General features: G+C 39.5%; 1 protein-coding gene across 1 annotated transcript in view; it reads left to right on the top strand.

Moving 5' to 3' along the window:
* Positions 1–2,891: 2,891 nt before the first annotated feature.
* Positions 2,892–17,012, top strand: part of EGF (epidermal growth factor) — a 66,988-nt gene continuing 52,867 nt past the window's right edge. The window contains exons 1-3 of the mRNA XM_080374026.1: positions 2,892–3,914; positions 12,916–13,047; positions 16,627–16,826. Coding sequence (XP_080230152.1) covers positions 3,788–3,914; positions 12,916–13,047; positions 16,627–16,826 — 459 coding nt within the window. The 5' untranslated portion in view covers positions 2,892–3,787. The remainder of the gene's footprint in view (positions 3,915–12,915; positions 13,048–16,626; positions 16,827–17,012) is intronic.

The raw sequence follows: 17,012 nt of genomic DNA, 5'->3' as shown, positions 1-17,012 counted from the left end.
GCTTACAAAAACGTTGTGTATTTTGCCTGAAGGCTGTCAGAAATCCCCAGTATCATCCTAAAAGTTGTGTCAATCAGCTACTGCTCATGTGGCAATAGCTTTTCTGACAGAATGACGGAGAAATGAGCATGCTGACCCAGGAGCTGGCAGGTTCCCTGGGGCTATCATGGAGGATCTGGAAGTGGTTTTGTGGGATCTGAGTGTTCCTCACTGCTCTGTGCTATTTGCATTAGAGACAGCCACTACACATTTGCTACGCTAATTCAGTGAACTCTTGCGTTTAATCATTAACTTGTGTTGGCTGTAACTGGGATTGTGATGACTATAAAATATAATTTTACCCAGATTAGAATATGCCTAAGGTCAGAATCAAACTTTCAGAGGCTGACAGGAAGAGAAGTGGAAGTGCTGACCAGCTAGCGTAATGTGTAGTAAACAAGAATAAAAATCAATATAAGATTTAAACTATGTGCTAATTAATACAATATAGATCCTGAGAGCCCTGGGAAGCTGAGGAAGGACTCTGTTTCCTTCTTAGTTTAGAAACAGCCAGAACATACTGTCCTGGAGCTAGATAACAGCAGCTCTTTGTCAAGGTAGGAGAGAAGACCCTCTCCATTTGAGTTGCTAGGTGGTCTTTACCAGCTTTGCCAGAGTAAGTGTTCCAAAGCTAGCTGAGATAGGTAGTGAGAATTCCAAAAGAAAGGAATTAAATATTTATTAAATGATAGTTCATCAGTCTCTTGAGTCAGTAGGTCAAATTAAGTCAGTTCTTTGCATTTGACGTACCGGGACAGATAATTTTAAGATCATTTAGACTCATTCTGTGGTGAGCCCTACAAAAGAGACTACTGTGCTATTTTAGTCTAATTTATCATATGAGTACTAGACTAAAGTAAATTGCTGTACTTAATATCTGTAGGTGAGCACAATAGTTTGCTTTGTAGAAAGACTGTACAACTTCTTAAATGCTAAATGACTTTAGGCGTGAAGGAATTATTGTGAGTGGTATGCTGAACCACTTGGTGAATAATTGTGTGTTTGAAAAGTTTAGGTGTGGCACATCCTGATGCATTTCATACTTTATTGAGAACTTTCTGGTTTGGTCTGAGGGGAGGTGATTAGTCCTGTCCACTTTCGAGTAACTTATTTACATCCTTACGCTTAGATCATAACATATCATATTGTGGGTCTGGGGGTTAGTTCTGGTCTGAGCTATAGCTGGTTTTTGAGGGGGGAAAAAAAAGTAATCCCACTATTAAGATATTTTTCTTTCTGTTTTTAAACCATTCCCGTACTTCTAGGATGATACAATTAATGGCTTTATTAATCACTCTTTACCTGACTGCAATGAAGAAATCTCTTCTTCCGGAAAAGATCATTGTGTTATTGGTGTGTCAGTTCTGTCTTCACTTTTACTTTAGAGAATAAAGATAAATTCTGTGGTATGCATTTGACTGTGTTCTGACTAAAGGCAAAAGGAGGAAATGGTGCCGGGGGAGATTGAGGGAGATGTTCAGAAAAGACAATGTGTGTAAAAGAGACTAAAAGAATGTAAGAAAGACAAAAGTTGCTTCTGGGTTTTAATAGGAAAGAGAGAGCTTATTCATTTTGTTTCCATCGCTGAGTTTATCTGAGTCTGCCCTGGAAGAGGTCAGGGCCGTGCTGGAACAGCCACCCTCACGGTCTAGCAAACATTCTGTTGGTGGTGGCTCACAAAGAAGTGACACATTCCTTTTGAGTTGTTTAGGTTGTGTGCTCCCAGCTTGAACACTGAAGAAAATTGTGTGAGGAGGAACTGGTGACTGCAGAATTAGTAAAAGAGGTTCATGTGGAACTTACCACAGTTCCTGGGCAGGAACCTGTAATCCTAGATGGGATGGCATTATGCTGTGCTTTCACATTGGCTGCCCTTTTGTGTTCCGCAGGACTATTTGGAGAAGCAAATGCTGTTTGGCATGAGTCTGGCCCTGCATAATTTACATTACTGTTATTGTATTTTATAGCATGCAGAATAGAGACTTGGTTCTGAAGAGAGTACATGGAAATATGGCTGCCATTTGTCAGTCCGGATTTAATTAGTTGCATTAGCTGTAGCAGTGAAGGTCGAGTGAGCAGAATGTGCCTGCACACAGGCAGAAACATCAAGAAACAGTTGCTTTTAACTGCAAGGGCCCAACCTATAATCAGGTGTCATGCTTTTTATTTTCTGACGGTGCAAGTCTGGACTCTTATTGATTCAGAGGGAACTCCTACAGCTGTAGGTTACCATCTGCTGCTGCTGTATCCAGTTGTTGTATTAGTGTTTATTCTAGCACAACAGTGCAGGAAAAAAAAAGGAAAGGAAAGAAAAAAGCAATAGAACCAGAATAACTCACAGTAGTTAGCTCAACAAAGCCTGCCATGGGGTCAGCTTGCTTAAATCTCAGCACACCCAAAATTCAGCGAATCACTTATGCTTGTGCTCTAGAGCTTTGCTGGTCAGGGCCAAAGGACTGGGGAAAAGGATATTTTTTTTCATTACTGGAAGAATTATGAACTTGATGCACCTGGAATTTCTCTAGTTTATACATCTCAGCAAAACAGGTGTCACAGAGCACTGCGTCACAATAGTAGGCTGGTACAGCACTTGTATGTGCATGAAAATGAATGAAATGTGTGAGAGATGCAGACTCAGAACACGTTGCCTTGGTCTCTGACAGCAAGTATTTTTCTGGAAGTACAGAAGGGCCAAATTCAGACCTGAGAGAGATGGTTGCAACTTCTTTGAAATCAGAATGACAAACACATACCCTATATCTGAACTTTACCTTAAGCTAATTTGTATTTCCAGTTGAAATATATTGGAGAAATCAGAGAGATCCCCGAGATCCCCTCCCCCCACCCCACCCCCCCCCCCCCCCTTTTGTTTACATGAAATGTTTTGATGATAAAGTTAGTTTCTGGTGCTAAAACACATGAAAATATTAAAATGAATGCAACTAATCATGATGGAACAGGCATGGTATAAACCTGCCTATACTCTCTGAGAAATAAAGCCTAGCTAGCATGCCGCAGGTACTTCTCATGCAGGAGGGGCTGCTTTTCTAAGTAGACTATTTATTATGGGTGGCTGATAACTGCATTCTGGCTCAGTTCCCTGTAGTAAGGAACTGACCACATTACTATTTGCAAACACAGGGTTCACTCAAGTGGTACTAAAAAGAGAAGAGGTGGGGCAAGCAGAGCTTTAAAAAGAAAAGAGGAGTCCGTCCCAGTTTGTATGTAAAAAGCAGCTGCGTTTTGGAGAAGGACGGTACCTGGAGATCTCTCTCCCTGTACTCCACTGAGGGCTGCCGCGAACAATTTTCCAAATTTTCTGCTTTAAAGATTTAAACAGCAGCTTTTTCTTGTTGTGAGGAATTCACAGTGATCCTTGCGAGCAGCACTTTTAAGCTGTGTTAAATTTGTGGCAAGAGTGTCAGGCATTTCATACTTGGCTTCCAAAAAAGAAACAAGAAACAAAAGAGAGAGAGAGAGAGAGAGGGGAAGGAGAGAAAAAAAAAATCCAATGTGTGTGGGGAAAAAATCTCCCAGGAGTTTCTTCAAGGTTGTAGTCAGACACAGTAAGGGCTGAAGTGACAAGAAAAGCAAGGCAAAGATAAAACTTGGTATAGTGATAAAATGTCTGAGTGTAAAGTGGGAGATTGCAGAAACCTTTTGGGATTACACATGCTCATCTTGTCCTGGATATGACTGAACACAAACTGGTTTTTCTCTAGTGACGTTTCAAAAAACCTTCAAGATTATGTTTCTCTTCCTTGTTGCTTTTTTGCCAGTGGCTTTTAAAATTGGTTTTGTCAGCCTCTCAGCTCTGCAGCACTGGAACTGTCCTAATGGATACAGATTAAAGACTGAAAACTCTGCTTGTATAGGTAAGTTGCTTGACCATTCACAGATTAAGAAAACTGCATTTCTATTCTCTTAATTGAGCTTCATAATTTTCAGAGTTTTTTTACAGATTACTTGTGTGTTGTACTGGCAGAATTGGTAAATCAGATTCTCGATATCCTTTGCTTCTCATAATGAACAGAACTCATTTATTTAGTTTGTTTTTCAAAAACCAGCCACTTGTCTGTCAGTTTAGCTATCAGAAAGCAGGATAAACTTTTATATGATATTAAGAGATCCAAACTGTTCCCTAGTTACCAAAATTCCTTGTCATAGCTTTAGTGTTTTTGTATTTTCAATACATGTGCATGCACATATTTGTGCTTCTGTATATGTAACATTTGTGTATAACAGTATTTTTGTATTCCTGTATGCATATAGAAAGAGTATTCTAATGATCATTTGTTAGTATATACTTAGAGGTGGGCTAGATAACCTTAAAAACTACTCTTTCTGTGTTTATTGGTGCATGTAGATATGTGTGCTTAGTGTAATAATGCATCTCATACAATACATGATACTGTAGTACTAAATTCTGGGTGAAATGTATGATGCTAATATTAGTATAATCATGTCCAGTGATTTGGAACATGTGAAATGCAGGTTCCTATTTTTTACAAAGTGTAAGACAAAGAATGCCAGAACCCTCCTCCCTACCCTGCTACCTTGAAGTCCAATGTTTTTTAGTAACCCAGAACCAATGAAGTCATGGAGTTTGCAGTAAGGAGATGAGGAAACACTCTGTAAGGATTTAAGCAAACAGACCTAATACTTGGAGTTAATGCTTTTGCCTTAGATTGCTTGGGCTTCAGAGGCTCTGACTCAGTTCTTGACATGATTCCAGTGATTTAATAACAGGTGTCTCCTCTGTGCATTCTGCCAAGAAATACCATTTTGTAGGCAGAAAATAGAAGTATACATCTTAAACGCTCTCATATTGAGAGAGGAGGAGCTAGGCATTTTTTGTGTATGAATGATAAACCTGACTGAAACTTTATCTGAGAGCTTACCACACCTAGGGTGCTTCCACACTGATGCTTGAATTTGAATGAGAAGCACACTTCTGAAATTACACTCCATAGTGCTGCCTCTTACTCTGAGTGGTTTTGCATTGTGGAGTACTCTCAAAGTGCACAAACTGGATTCTCTTTAGGCCAACCTAAACCAGAAGGTATTCCCATAGGAGAGCATCTATCCTCTGTTGTTGATGGCGATTTGGTCCATGGGACTAGACTAAACCTGGTTAGCCATAACCTCAACCTGAAATATGTGCAGTCTGTATGTCATATTATCATCAAATATTGAGCTTCACACAGCCTCTCCAATAGGTCCACACTGTTTGCTAACACGTAGCTTTCATAAGCTAATTAGGATGTACATTAGTTATCACTTCTATATTACTGGGTTGCCCAATTAAGAGCTCACAGATAAAAACAGAATCCTACTGACATGAAGGTTATCATTTAATGAGTCAAAAAGCGCTCTAAATATTGACATTCAAAAGGCTGCAAAGATGTATTTTTTTTATTTTGCATATTGATGTACATCACTCTTCCATTAATGGAGACATAACCTGCCCTGGATTATGTCTTTTCTGCTGAAAATTAGATCCATTCAGCTACTGTATGAATGTGGGGACTCTAGGCAGGGCACCAGAATAGAGTGGCTGGTAGCTCAATAAACTCTACAAGAAGTAGCAGTAAAAGCCTTGCATAAGAGCTAACATTACTATGACATACTCTGAGCAATTCCATGTAACCCAGAACAAATGAAAAACGAGATGTGCTAGGGTATCTTTTTAATTAGAGACCACTGGATTACAGGGGATTAAGCAAAGGTGAAATTTTGACATGAAATGTAAGACTGAAGGATGCTTTAGTGGAGTGGATTTCCCCTGTTCTTTCCTCCATGTGCTGGGTACACAAGTCGTGTTCTGTCCAGAAGACCGGATCTATGATATTCTAGTTCATTAATGATGTGAGATAGAGGGTACAGTGGAAGCAAGTGGTAGGAAGCTGGAGGCAGGCTTTGAAGGTTATAGTGGGGATAAAAGCGGTGAGTGGGAGACATGGCTCATACCACTGAACTGTGAGCAATGACAGCAAGCTGAACGCAAGCTAAAGCTTGGCAACAATTCTTGGTCAGCTGTAACAAATATACAAATTTTAAAATGTTCTTTATCCTCTGTGACCATGGTGGCATCATGCCAGCCATAAGGACTACCCTGAACTGAGAAGGTGTCTGCTTTCTGTTAGTAAGCTGTTACAAGTGGCACTTACTGGAAAGTGTGTAGGCTTTTCTAGATGTGTTTTCCATGCTGCCACTACAGATGAAGGTCTGAGTCGTGCTCTTCTTACATTGCTAAATAGCTTGCTTCTTAATTAGTTCCTTTTATTTCTAGGGATATTCAAAGATCAAAGACCTTTTCATCCTGTGGAAGGATAATGAAATCTAACCCTAAATGTCTCACATAATTTTATACAGTTATTTTAAGAGAGATTATTTGAATCCTGACTTGGTATGCCAAGAGAGGAGAGGCCTTTTAGAGGGGCCACGTGTCCCACAACAGCAGGGTTTGTAAGCAAGTATGGGAGAACAGACAGTGAGGTCAGAACAAGACTAGCGTGGTGAATTAACGTACTAATTTATCGGCAAGTAGTGATAGAATTGGAAGCATTTCTGCAATTTTTGACATTGCCATCTTGATGTAATGATTTATTTTAAGCTGACGTCAGGCCTGGGGACTCAGTTACCTTTCGATAACTCATCTTTCTTAGACCTCAATGAAAACATAGAACCTTCTACCTTTAAGGAAAAATGATCTGGACTACTGAGGAGTTATTTCAGTACATGATTGGCCCTTGGAGAGCTTTGATTTCTAACCTATTCAACCGTGTAAGCATACATTGGACACCAGGGGATGGGCCCTATGCCTGTTGGAATCAGTTGCCTGTACCCTCCCGAAGGTCCTCTTTAACAACACTGGGTTTTATTCTCTTGTGGTCTATAGATGCTTTCCCCACTAGAGAACAAAAAGTTTCCCACATGGCACTGTTTATCTGAAGAAGCCCATAGAGCAGCTCCTTGAATTATCAGTTCTAGACTAGATACTAGTGCCAGTTAGTCTTGGGCTACCCTGGGTAAATATATTATGTTCTGGATATTGCAAGACTGGAGGTGTACTTTGGCTTCAGGGATGACTTTGAATACTTACTTTGTAAATTTTAAAAGTGAAGGAAGATGGCTATTAAAAAAACCAACCACCAAACAAAAACTAAAACAGTACTGCAAAAAAGTTCTTGAAGAAGGCAAAACATAACCCTCATTTTTGGAGTTTTACCTAATTATAGGTTCTTAAATTCTGCACATCTCTACTAACTTCTGACATTAGCTGATCAGACCTTGTCAATTCTTCAGGGGTAACATTCTGCACATTCCTACAGGGCTACAGCCTGCAATTGAAGGTGACAACTGCAGCTATCTAGGTCAGCTCTTTTGATCAGATACTCCTTTCTCAAGCTTTCTTCATTTCTTTTTTACTGTTCACCACTCTCCTGCCATGCAGCACAGGTGATGCAGAATAAGAAATTATTTTTTTTGTATTACATCTTTAAATTCACTCAATCAGCTAAATTCTGGCTTCACTTTGGTCCATACAGGCTTCTGAAGACACTGTTAAAACGTCTTAATGTTCTATTCTGAGAAATATGACATGCCAAAACCTTACTAACTCACAGCTATCTTTCCTTTGCAAGCATTGCAAAGGAGTGTTAAGAGCCAATGAAATAGGCAACTGTGTTGTCTGCCCCTGTCATGACAAGGGGATAAACCTGCGGAGACCTCCCTGTATCCCTTTGTGTTTCAGAAGAGCTGCAGTTGAGGCGTGCTTACTTCCTTATTTTCAGTACCCTGTCTTCAGCTAGATTACTTTGTATTATACTGCCCTGGGGCAAGATTCTTGAAAACATTGTTACCAATTAGTAGTCAAGAATTCTTGAACATAGGTCTGAATCCATGGGCCAATTAATGAGAAGATTTGCATTGAATTTTCTGGAAATTGGAACCAGCTGAATGTGGATAAGGGCTATCTTTAGCTGTAAAAACCTAGATCAAAATAGGAAGAAGGCAAATATGTTACAAGAAATGACAGAAACGGTGTCACGCATCATATGAAGCTTAAGCCTGAAGAGGACCAAGGGGCAGACTCCAGGACCAACGACTAATACTGCATGACTCATCATTGGTTTGCTCAGTGGAAAATAGCAGATATTAATTTTGTGTTCTGTTTTAAACAAAACTACTTTCTAGTGTCTAATTTGGAACTTGTTTTTACAGGGAGATGGATGACAGTATTTGCTGATGCCTTTCAAAGAGGGCAAGATGATAGCCTCATGAACCTAATCTTTGAAAGGCAAGCGAATAACAGTATGTTGAAAGATGCATGATCCGGGAAGTAGAAGTCCATTTTGTAGTTACTAATTTATATGTAGAGTTTATTTCGAAGACAAAACCAAAATATATTTTTTCCCTTTCTAGTGCTCAAACACTTGAGATCTGAATCCAGAAAGGCAGAAAATTAAAGATAGTGTAGTCCCTTGAGAACTTTTTTTCCATTTCTCTTCAAGATGTCTACAAGTGGTTTCTGAATTTTATTTCAGTTCTACATTTGATTCTGTGTTATACTTGACTAGATCACATGATTGCTCTTGATGTCTTATCTGCGATATGATCATCTCTGTAGCTCTGGACTCGAAGAGTCCAGGAGTTGGTAACCACCTTATTGTATCCACATTATATTTCTTACTATAGTATTTGTGCACTTCACAGCGTCTGTCCTCTCAGAAATTGTGAGTGATGAGGTTGTACTTTAAAGATACTGAGCTGTGCCTCACCTGTTTTATTGTGACCTGCTGATAGATCGATACATCTTTCCATTTCTGGCTACCTTCTGTTCTTTGAGCTGTATGTTTTTAACAAAACAGATGAAAGGAATGGGCTACTTTCTTTGTAACCAGGATGAAATTTTATGTTCAACCTTGTTGAAAAGGTTATGGTGGTGACTAGACATAGTGGATTGAATTAATCGCCAGTCCAACACTACAGGAACCAAATCTGAGTTGAGGTTATTTGAATATGTGTATCTGCACATGTATATTTTATGAATGTATGTATTTGGGGCTATAATGAAATGCAAGTTCTAGCTCACTATGGTTTCTCTGTATCCCTGCCAGGCATACTAATGCTTCACCTTCTGCAATCAGAGCGTTTCTCAGGACTCTCAATAAAGTAGCATATTTGTATGCAAAGTCATTGAGAGCTGCCAACATCATGATGACATGATTCATCGTTTTTGCTGATTCTCAAGGCATTTTTTTGCATAAAGAAGCCTTTGAGAACTGAGCAGAACCTCATTCTTCCTTTCAGGGCTGGCTGTCAGGGCACTGCAGACAGCTTTTGTGTTCACTAAGCCGATTTCTTTCACAGGGTAAAGTTCTCACTGGGGGCTGTGGTTGCCAGGACACATAAAACAGCTACAGCAGGATGCAAATCTGTGCTTTGCTTTGGTCCTGAGTGCAGGTTAAGGCAATGCTGGTTACACCTGATGGTTTTATGATCAAGCTCTCTTAAACCTTAAGAAACAGCTTTGGTTGGTTGGTTGGTTTGGTTTGGTTGTTGGGGTTTTTTGTACTTTAAGCAAAGAAGAGCACATGTTAATCATAGGACCCTCTTCTATTGTTAGTGCCATAAAAACTGGAAGTTCAGAGCTCTGCAGCGTGTTTTACAATGGCGCTGTGTCTGTTGGCGCTTCCTGTTTACTGCTGGAACGGGCACTCCGCAGTGGCCGAGCCACCCGTCACCACTGCACCCCTTGTCTTTTATTGGGCAGTTATTCTTCCACTATAGCCTTTCTTCAGCTGGGGCGATGGCTTGCTTTTCAGTATGTGTGTGATTTGCTTTCTTTTGTGAACTTTGGTGGTGATGAAAATGGACAGGCTGGTAACCCTGAAATCCTTTCTTGCAGTACAATTGCTGGGGAGGCAGTGTAAATTCTTGTAGCCTGATCAATCAGCATGCTTTTTCTTGGAGAATCAGTTTTGTACACCCATATAAAGCTGGAAAATCCATTCTGTAAATAACAGGTCATTGTCCAGTTACCTTGGCACATAGTAATGTGTCTTGCTGGTCTGATCTTGACTTAAGAATATCCATCGATGTTTTTCACACCATCACAGTTTTTCTTGGTGGGTAGTTCCCTTAGTGAATCACGCTTCCTGTTAAAATGTGAATTTAATGCTTACTTTGATTTCCCTGGCTTCAGTTCTCAGCCATCAGTCCTTGTTAAATCTTTCCTGCAAGAGATTATGGCGTCCTTTAGAAAATCTGGTACTTTTTCTTTGTGAAGGTATTTCTATACCGAGATCAATCCTTTTCTCGATCTTCTTTCTGATAACCTAAGCAGAGCGAGCTCTTTGAGGGTGTCAAAGAAAGACACTTTCCCTTACCCTTGAATCAGGCTTTTTATCCTTGTTGCAAACTTTCTAATTTTTCAAGACGCTTTAACAACCTATATCTGAGAAATACTAGCAGCATGCCAATATAGTCTATAGTTCTGTGTTTGTATGTGTTCTGATTTGAATTTTTTTGCCCAGCAACACGCTAAGAGGTCAGCTTTCTGTCCAATATGAACACAAATCCTTTTCAGAGTAAGCAATCTTCCAGATACAATCTGTAAGTCAGGCCTATCTCACTTATTCTTATTTAATGTGCTCTTTATTGTGAGGGAATAACAGCTCTTTCATCAGTGTTTCACACTGGTCAAGCAACCTCTGTCTTTAGCGATCTTATGTCTATATAGTTGCCTTCATCACCCATGAAACTTCTGATTTCCTCAGAGAAATCACAACATCAGGTTCATTTAACAAACCACTGTTGTCATAAAAGTGTACTGACTAACGGACCACATATAGCCTTTGTCAAGGGAGTCTTGCTTTGGTGCTGGTGACTAGATCAGGTTAATCGCCTGGCTTAGCCAGCCAGTTACTCCACGTGAGAACCAGTGCATGGAGGAGAGACACAGTGTCCAACCCGGAAGACTCCTTCATATCTCTGCTAACACTGACAGCAGCCTGTGACAATGAGTTGAGGTCCCCAAAGTCCTCTGGTACAGGCTATCAAAGAGCCCTTTCGTTTTCATGACATCCAGGCAATGTTAGCCAGGAGTAGCTCATTTTAAACTGGCAACCTGGGGCTCGCAGTTTCTGTAGCCCACTAACAAACTTCTAAGCCAGTCAAACCTTTCTAGAGGGGATTTGGAGGAGTTACCCCTTTAATGCTGTGGAGAATGGCATGTACGTCCCTAGTATGTGTGGGAAAATATGCTCCTGAAAGCTGATTGCTTGGAGAAGATTGTGGGTTAGAGTTAAGGCTTTATGGAATGAAGTTGCTGAAAATGCTTCTGCTTTACCTTCATAATCTGTTTAACAGAAATCAGTTGCATGTGCTCTGACTAAATTTCCTACGTTATCAAATTAGTTCATCTGCTACGCGGAACGTAATGTTGTGGGAAAACTGAAAACAATATGGAAACATTCCCTAGTTTGTACAGACGTGTTATGTGGCTGTAAAGCATTGGCATTCTTCTGAACAATTTTGATACCTGACACAGGAGAAATGCCTAAACACTTCTGCTGTGCATAGTTTTTTGAAACAGTTAATGGAGGTGGGTTCCCAGATCCATGGGATGTCAGAGATCTGGTTGCTTAGCTCTCCCTAGGTTACTGAGAGAGAAAATTCCTTTCAAAGTGCTGGTGTGAGCTGGTTAAATTGCAGTTCCTCGTAGTTATCATGAGGTGCTATTTCTGACCTTCTTTGAACTAGGGGAATCCTCACCTAACACTCACAGACCTCCTGAAACACTGGTAATTTGCACTCAATTCAAATTATCATCTAAGGTAAGTTAGACACAAATGTGTCTCTCTAAAATATTTGTTTTGATTTCTTTTTTCCTGCATATGCAAAGTCAGACGATAAAACCCAGAACAAAAGTTAATGACATCAAATAGATCTTGGGTAAGGAAAAAGCTGCTCCTTAGAGCAACCCTCACAGTGGTTATACAGGAATTATACCAGGTTATGGTACTGCCAGGTGTCAGTCACCTTGGGACGTTACTATCAGGTGCATTTATTTTCAGTAAGAACTGAAGTTTATCTAAATTTTCTGGCACAATCATCCATGATACTGTCAAAGGAGTTAATTTCTTTCTCTCTTAATATAAAATATGCCCCTCAGTGGTGAGCTTTTTTTAAAAAATAAAGTCTTTAATTTAAGACTTAATTAATAGTTACTGCCTCAAGCCCTGATAAAACACCATATATACATCAAATATCTTTTAATTTCTAAAGGCTCTAGCCTGATCTAACAGTTAAAAGCCCACTTTCTAATCAGTTTGCTTGTTGTCTTGGCTTGGATTTGTAGCTGTCAGAATATACTGGGGGTTTTAGTGTATGTGTTTTTGAGATTTGACTGAAACCAAAATGAGCTCAATGCGGCAGTCTGTTTGCTGCTTTGCTGTTTTACAAAGTTTGGCAAAATTATTACTGTGGAAAGAGAAATAAAGATAGAATGAAGCAGCTGCAGGCAGCTTTTGCATAGCAAATGATAACGCAAATCACAGGAATGGAGCATGAAACAGGTCTGTTCCCTGCGTTTGGGCAATCAGAGACCTGAGTGCCCAGACACCAGGGAGAACGGTGATTTCCCTGGAGAGTCTTCTATAAAAGAAAAAATAAAAATACTGTGCATGTGACAATAGACAAAACAGTAATTCTGAAACCAATGCATGGCCATCCTCCTCTCCTTTTTAAAATTATGGGATATTACATTTTGTGACCAATTTATTATTAGATAACTATGTCTGGGGTATTCTTTCACTTTGCTACTTTTGCTAGCTGAATTTTCCTGATCTGTACAAAACCATGTTTCAGATATTGATGAATGCCTTGAAGGCGGTTTGGGAACCTGTGGCCAAACCTGTATCAATGTTCCAGGGTCGTACATCTGCTCCTGTTTGCCCGGCTACACTTTGGATATTGACAAACGGTCTTGCTATGTGAACGGTAAGGTCATTTTCTTTTCTGAAGACTAAAAAAGAGCTGGAGAGATTTAGTTAGCATTATGTTTCAAAGTGAACCATGGCCAGCTGGTCCCTACTAGGCAGTGACTGGGGTGCTCTTGTTTGCTGCTGGAAAAACTGCTGCGTCTACTGGTGGGTAAGAGGCAAAGCCGAAAGTGGGTGCCACAGAAGAGTGGTGGTGAACAACGGGAAGTATGGTGGTGGGAAGATGAATGAACAAATGAAAGCAAACAAATTAAACAATTACTTCCTGTTTAGCAGACATATTCTGTTTGTGTGCTCGGAACTGTAAACTCTCTTATCTTGTCCTTACTGCTTCCCGGAAAATACACAAGATTTTGCTCCCTTTGCCTCTTTCAATCTGTTAGGGTTGATATCTTTCCAGTGTGCTTAATTTCTAGGGATAGTGCTGTGAAACAGTGAGCAGGAAGCCCGTATTTTGGTTTGGTCTGTTGTCAGTTTCTTAATAAGCCTGAGTGCTACCGTGAGGTCTTTCTCTTCCTTGTTCTGCCCTGAGTGTATAAATTGGTTTTTGAATGTGTAAGGTGCATTTAAATTTTAAGCGGTTTCAGCCCTTCTAAGAGGAAAATATCCAGAGGTATGGCCTTTGAATAACCTTCATTTTGTCCTCAATAGATGCAACCAAGGAAAAATGGTCTAGTTGGATTTTATTGATCAGTTTAACCCTATATTGCATTTAGAGTATGAGGTAAGAGTGCTTTGAAATTCACCTCTCACCTCTCCACCTTGGTTTCCTGAATGTCTGGTTTTGTTTACTGTCTAGGATATGCTACAGCTCCTTTCTGATCCAGGAGCTCAGGGTTTCTCTTTCTGACTAATCCTTACCTGGGACTCTTGCTAATGCAGAGTTGTGATGTGACAGGGCATATTTCTGACCCAAGAAGTATAGACGTATTTGAGTCCCTGTGCATGTAGCCTTTGGGATCATGAACATAACCAAAAGCATTCTGTGTAGCTCCCTAGGATCATCATTATTTGGCAGCAACACATGACTCACAAAGACCCAATCTGGATATTTGGCAGTCCTGCCTAAACATCTCTAGCCCCTTAAATAGAATTCTAATTTTTTTTAAAATCAAATGTTTTGTAAACTCTTCACTTCTGAAGTAAAGAGAAGTGAAAACAAATGTTACCTCACAGTGATATTTGTCCACAGATATCTTTCGAAGAACAATCCTACCTTAATTTTGGAGGACTTCAGCTTTTTTAAATGTTATTACTAACATTTATAGCACTGGTAGAAAGTGACTGACAGTTCAGCAGCTACTGTGATGGATAAGGAGCCCTTATGCTAGGTATAAACCTTTCTGTAGGGGGTACACCAAGTGAAATACCCTCATGTTTTGAAGACAGAAAGCTCTTTGATGCAGGTGTTGTTTACCTGTTCATTAAGCCCCTGATAAAATTAAGCCCCAAATCTGACTGCTGCCTGTGCAATCAGTTAGATTTATTCCATCTACAGCCCTCATTCACAGGCACCTGATGGGAAATTCAGAGAGTGGAAGGGACAAAAGCATAGTATATAAATGCTCTTGGTCAACTAATTGGCAAAAATGCAGGCAGTACAGCTATCAAATTCCTGAGATAAGTCAGCCTTGCTACGCTTCACCATTCATTTGCCATTTACGTAAAGCAAGTCTTCATAGTCTCACAAGGGGCTGCTCAGTGCAAATAGCTGCAGGAAAAGAGTCACTAAAATCCTAGAAGCAGCTTTTGTAACTGGGTAGTAGCTTGAAAACTTGAGTTGTAAAACAGATCATTAGTATAGCAATAGTGCTGATCATCTTCCGTGTGAACAGAAGAAGAAAATTACATCTTGGGTGCTTGTCACAACTTTCTTCACTTGGAGAAATCAAAATTGGTCTCATTCCTCTGCTGTCAAAGGGGTTGAATCAAACAACCTTGAAAACATGATGAAGGTGGAGCATCTGGCTAAAATTTGTAAAGTGATGTCTGTTGAGTTTAAAGCTTCAGGTTTCATGCTAGTAGTAAAGATATTAAGTTAAAAGGTTGAAAAGCTGGTCAATAAAACCAGTTTAATTTTCAAAATTAAAATATACATGTGCAAGAAAACTGATGATAGTACATCTTTGATGACATCCAACCCTGATAAATGGCGAGTTCCTTCTGCATTGCAGGAAGATCAATTCAACAACTGATTAGACAGGCTTGAAAGCTGTCACTCTGTTGGATTTGTATCAATAATTGCATTTCAAAGTCACTTGGTTAAAGCATTACTTGTGTGCTGCGATCTTTTGTTTCAGACATTATAAATCCCCTCCATTACCACCACAACATGCTTTCTTCTTTGAATCTTGTTTCAGTGGTAAATTAAAGAGTAGTAAATTAAATAATAAAGTAAGTTCAGTGGTAAATTTAAGAGTAGTAAATTAAATAATAAAGTAAGTTCAGTGGTAAATTAAAGGCTAGTAAATTAAATAATAAAGTAAGTTCAGTGGTAAATTAAAGTTGTATACCCCTCTTTTTTTTTTTTTTAATTAGGGAAAACAAATCTGTGGTTTGTTTTTTGTTTACTTGTTGTTGGGTTTTTTTTTAAATTAAGGCTAAAATATGACTGGTTACATAAAAACTCCTTTCTTCTGCTACACATTTGACAGACATCCAATAATATTCAAATTGCCTAAATGAAAACCCTTGTGGTTTGAAAATGCAGCTAAGGTTCCTCAGGCAATCTTAACCCTGCCCTGTGGTGATACCCTACAAGTAGCAGAGAGGACTTGATAAAACTGGGCTAGTGTAATCTGCAGCCCCAACCACTATGTCCTACTAATTGTAGTCCCATACTTATAATCTACTTTCAAGGCTGTATTAAGCTATTTGGACCATCCTGGTTGCTCACAACTTTCAGCATTAAACGGATTTCTAGAGTTTGGGGCATAATTGGAATGCATTTCATTTTAACATATTTTATTTAAGGTACTGTTAACACTCTTACCTCTCAGTACGAATATAGATTTTGTCTGCTGTTGAGCCGTAGGAGTTTTAAGCACAGGTCTTTTGGTTTCCTTCATCCCTCCACATCACAAGAAATCTCTAAAGTCTTTAGCTTTTCCCTTTGCCCTGTCTTGGGTTCTTCATTTTCCCTGTTTGTGTAGTTAAAATGAGACTTCATACCACCTCTCTGTGATAAATTCTTGTTATAGCGCAATAGTTGGAAGTAGTCTTTAACTTGGAGATGCATCCATGGCACACTTCTTCCAACCTCCGTTGGCATGCATGCAATAGTTCTTCTGACCTCCAATTAGGCTGTAGGATTTGGAATTACTGGCAAGAACCACTGCAGCCTCAGTTTCTTGACTCAGATTTTTTACCTAACTTTCAACATTAAACATGAAAGGACCATTACAGTTATATCTTACTGTTTCTCTGTGATATGCCTAGAAAGTTATCATTTAGATATGAGAGAGACAGTTGGATCCTGAACTTTCTCTTTGGCTAGTATAATACCGATGAGACCTTAATGCAGCAAAAAAGTGATGCTTATCTATTAACTGGTCTCTTTTTGCTTTCTTCACACCAGACCCTGCACCATTCCTACTTTTTAGCCATGGTAATGCCATCTTTAGAATTGACACTGAAGGGACCAATCATGAAAGACTGGTGGCCGATACTGGTCAGTCAACGTTTATGGATTTTCATTATACAGAAGAGAAAGTGTATTGGGTGGACTCTGAAAGGAGACTGCTTCAAAGAATTCACCTGAATGGCACAAAACAAGAGGTAAAGTAATCAGTTCTCTGGAATTCTCCAAGTTAATGGGCATAAACTCTTTATGGAAACCACCTGCTCTTTAGGTACAGTTCTGCCATTCCTGTTCATTAATTAGCACTTTAGACCTTTTGCTGTCATAATAATTATGGTCCTGAGTCTAGGCTGCCTTCTGGCATTCACAGTACATTTAGTATT

Source organism: Falco punctatus, assembly GCF_963210335.1.
Source record: "Falco punctatus genome assembly, chromosome: 1".
Taxonomy (NCBI): Eukaryota; Metazoa; Chordata; class Aves; order Falconiformes; family Falconidae; genus Falco; species Falco punctatus.
Note: the sequence above shows the minus strand (reverse complement) of the source record. Positions and strands in the feature narration are given on the sequence as shown.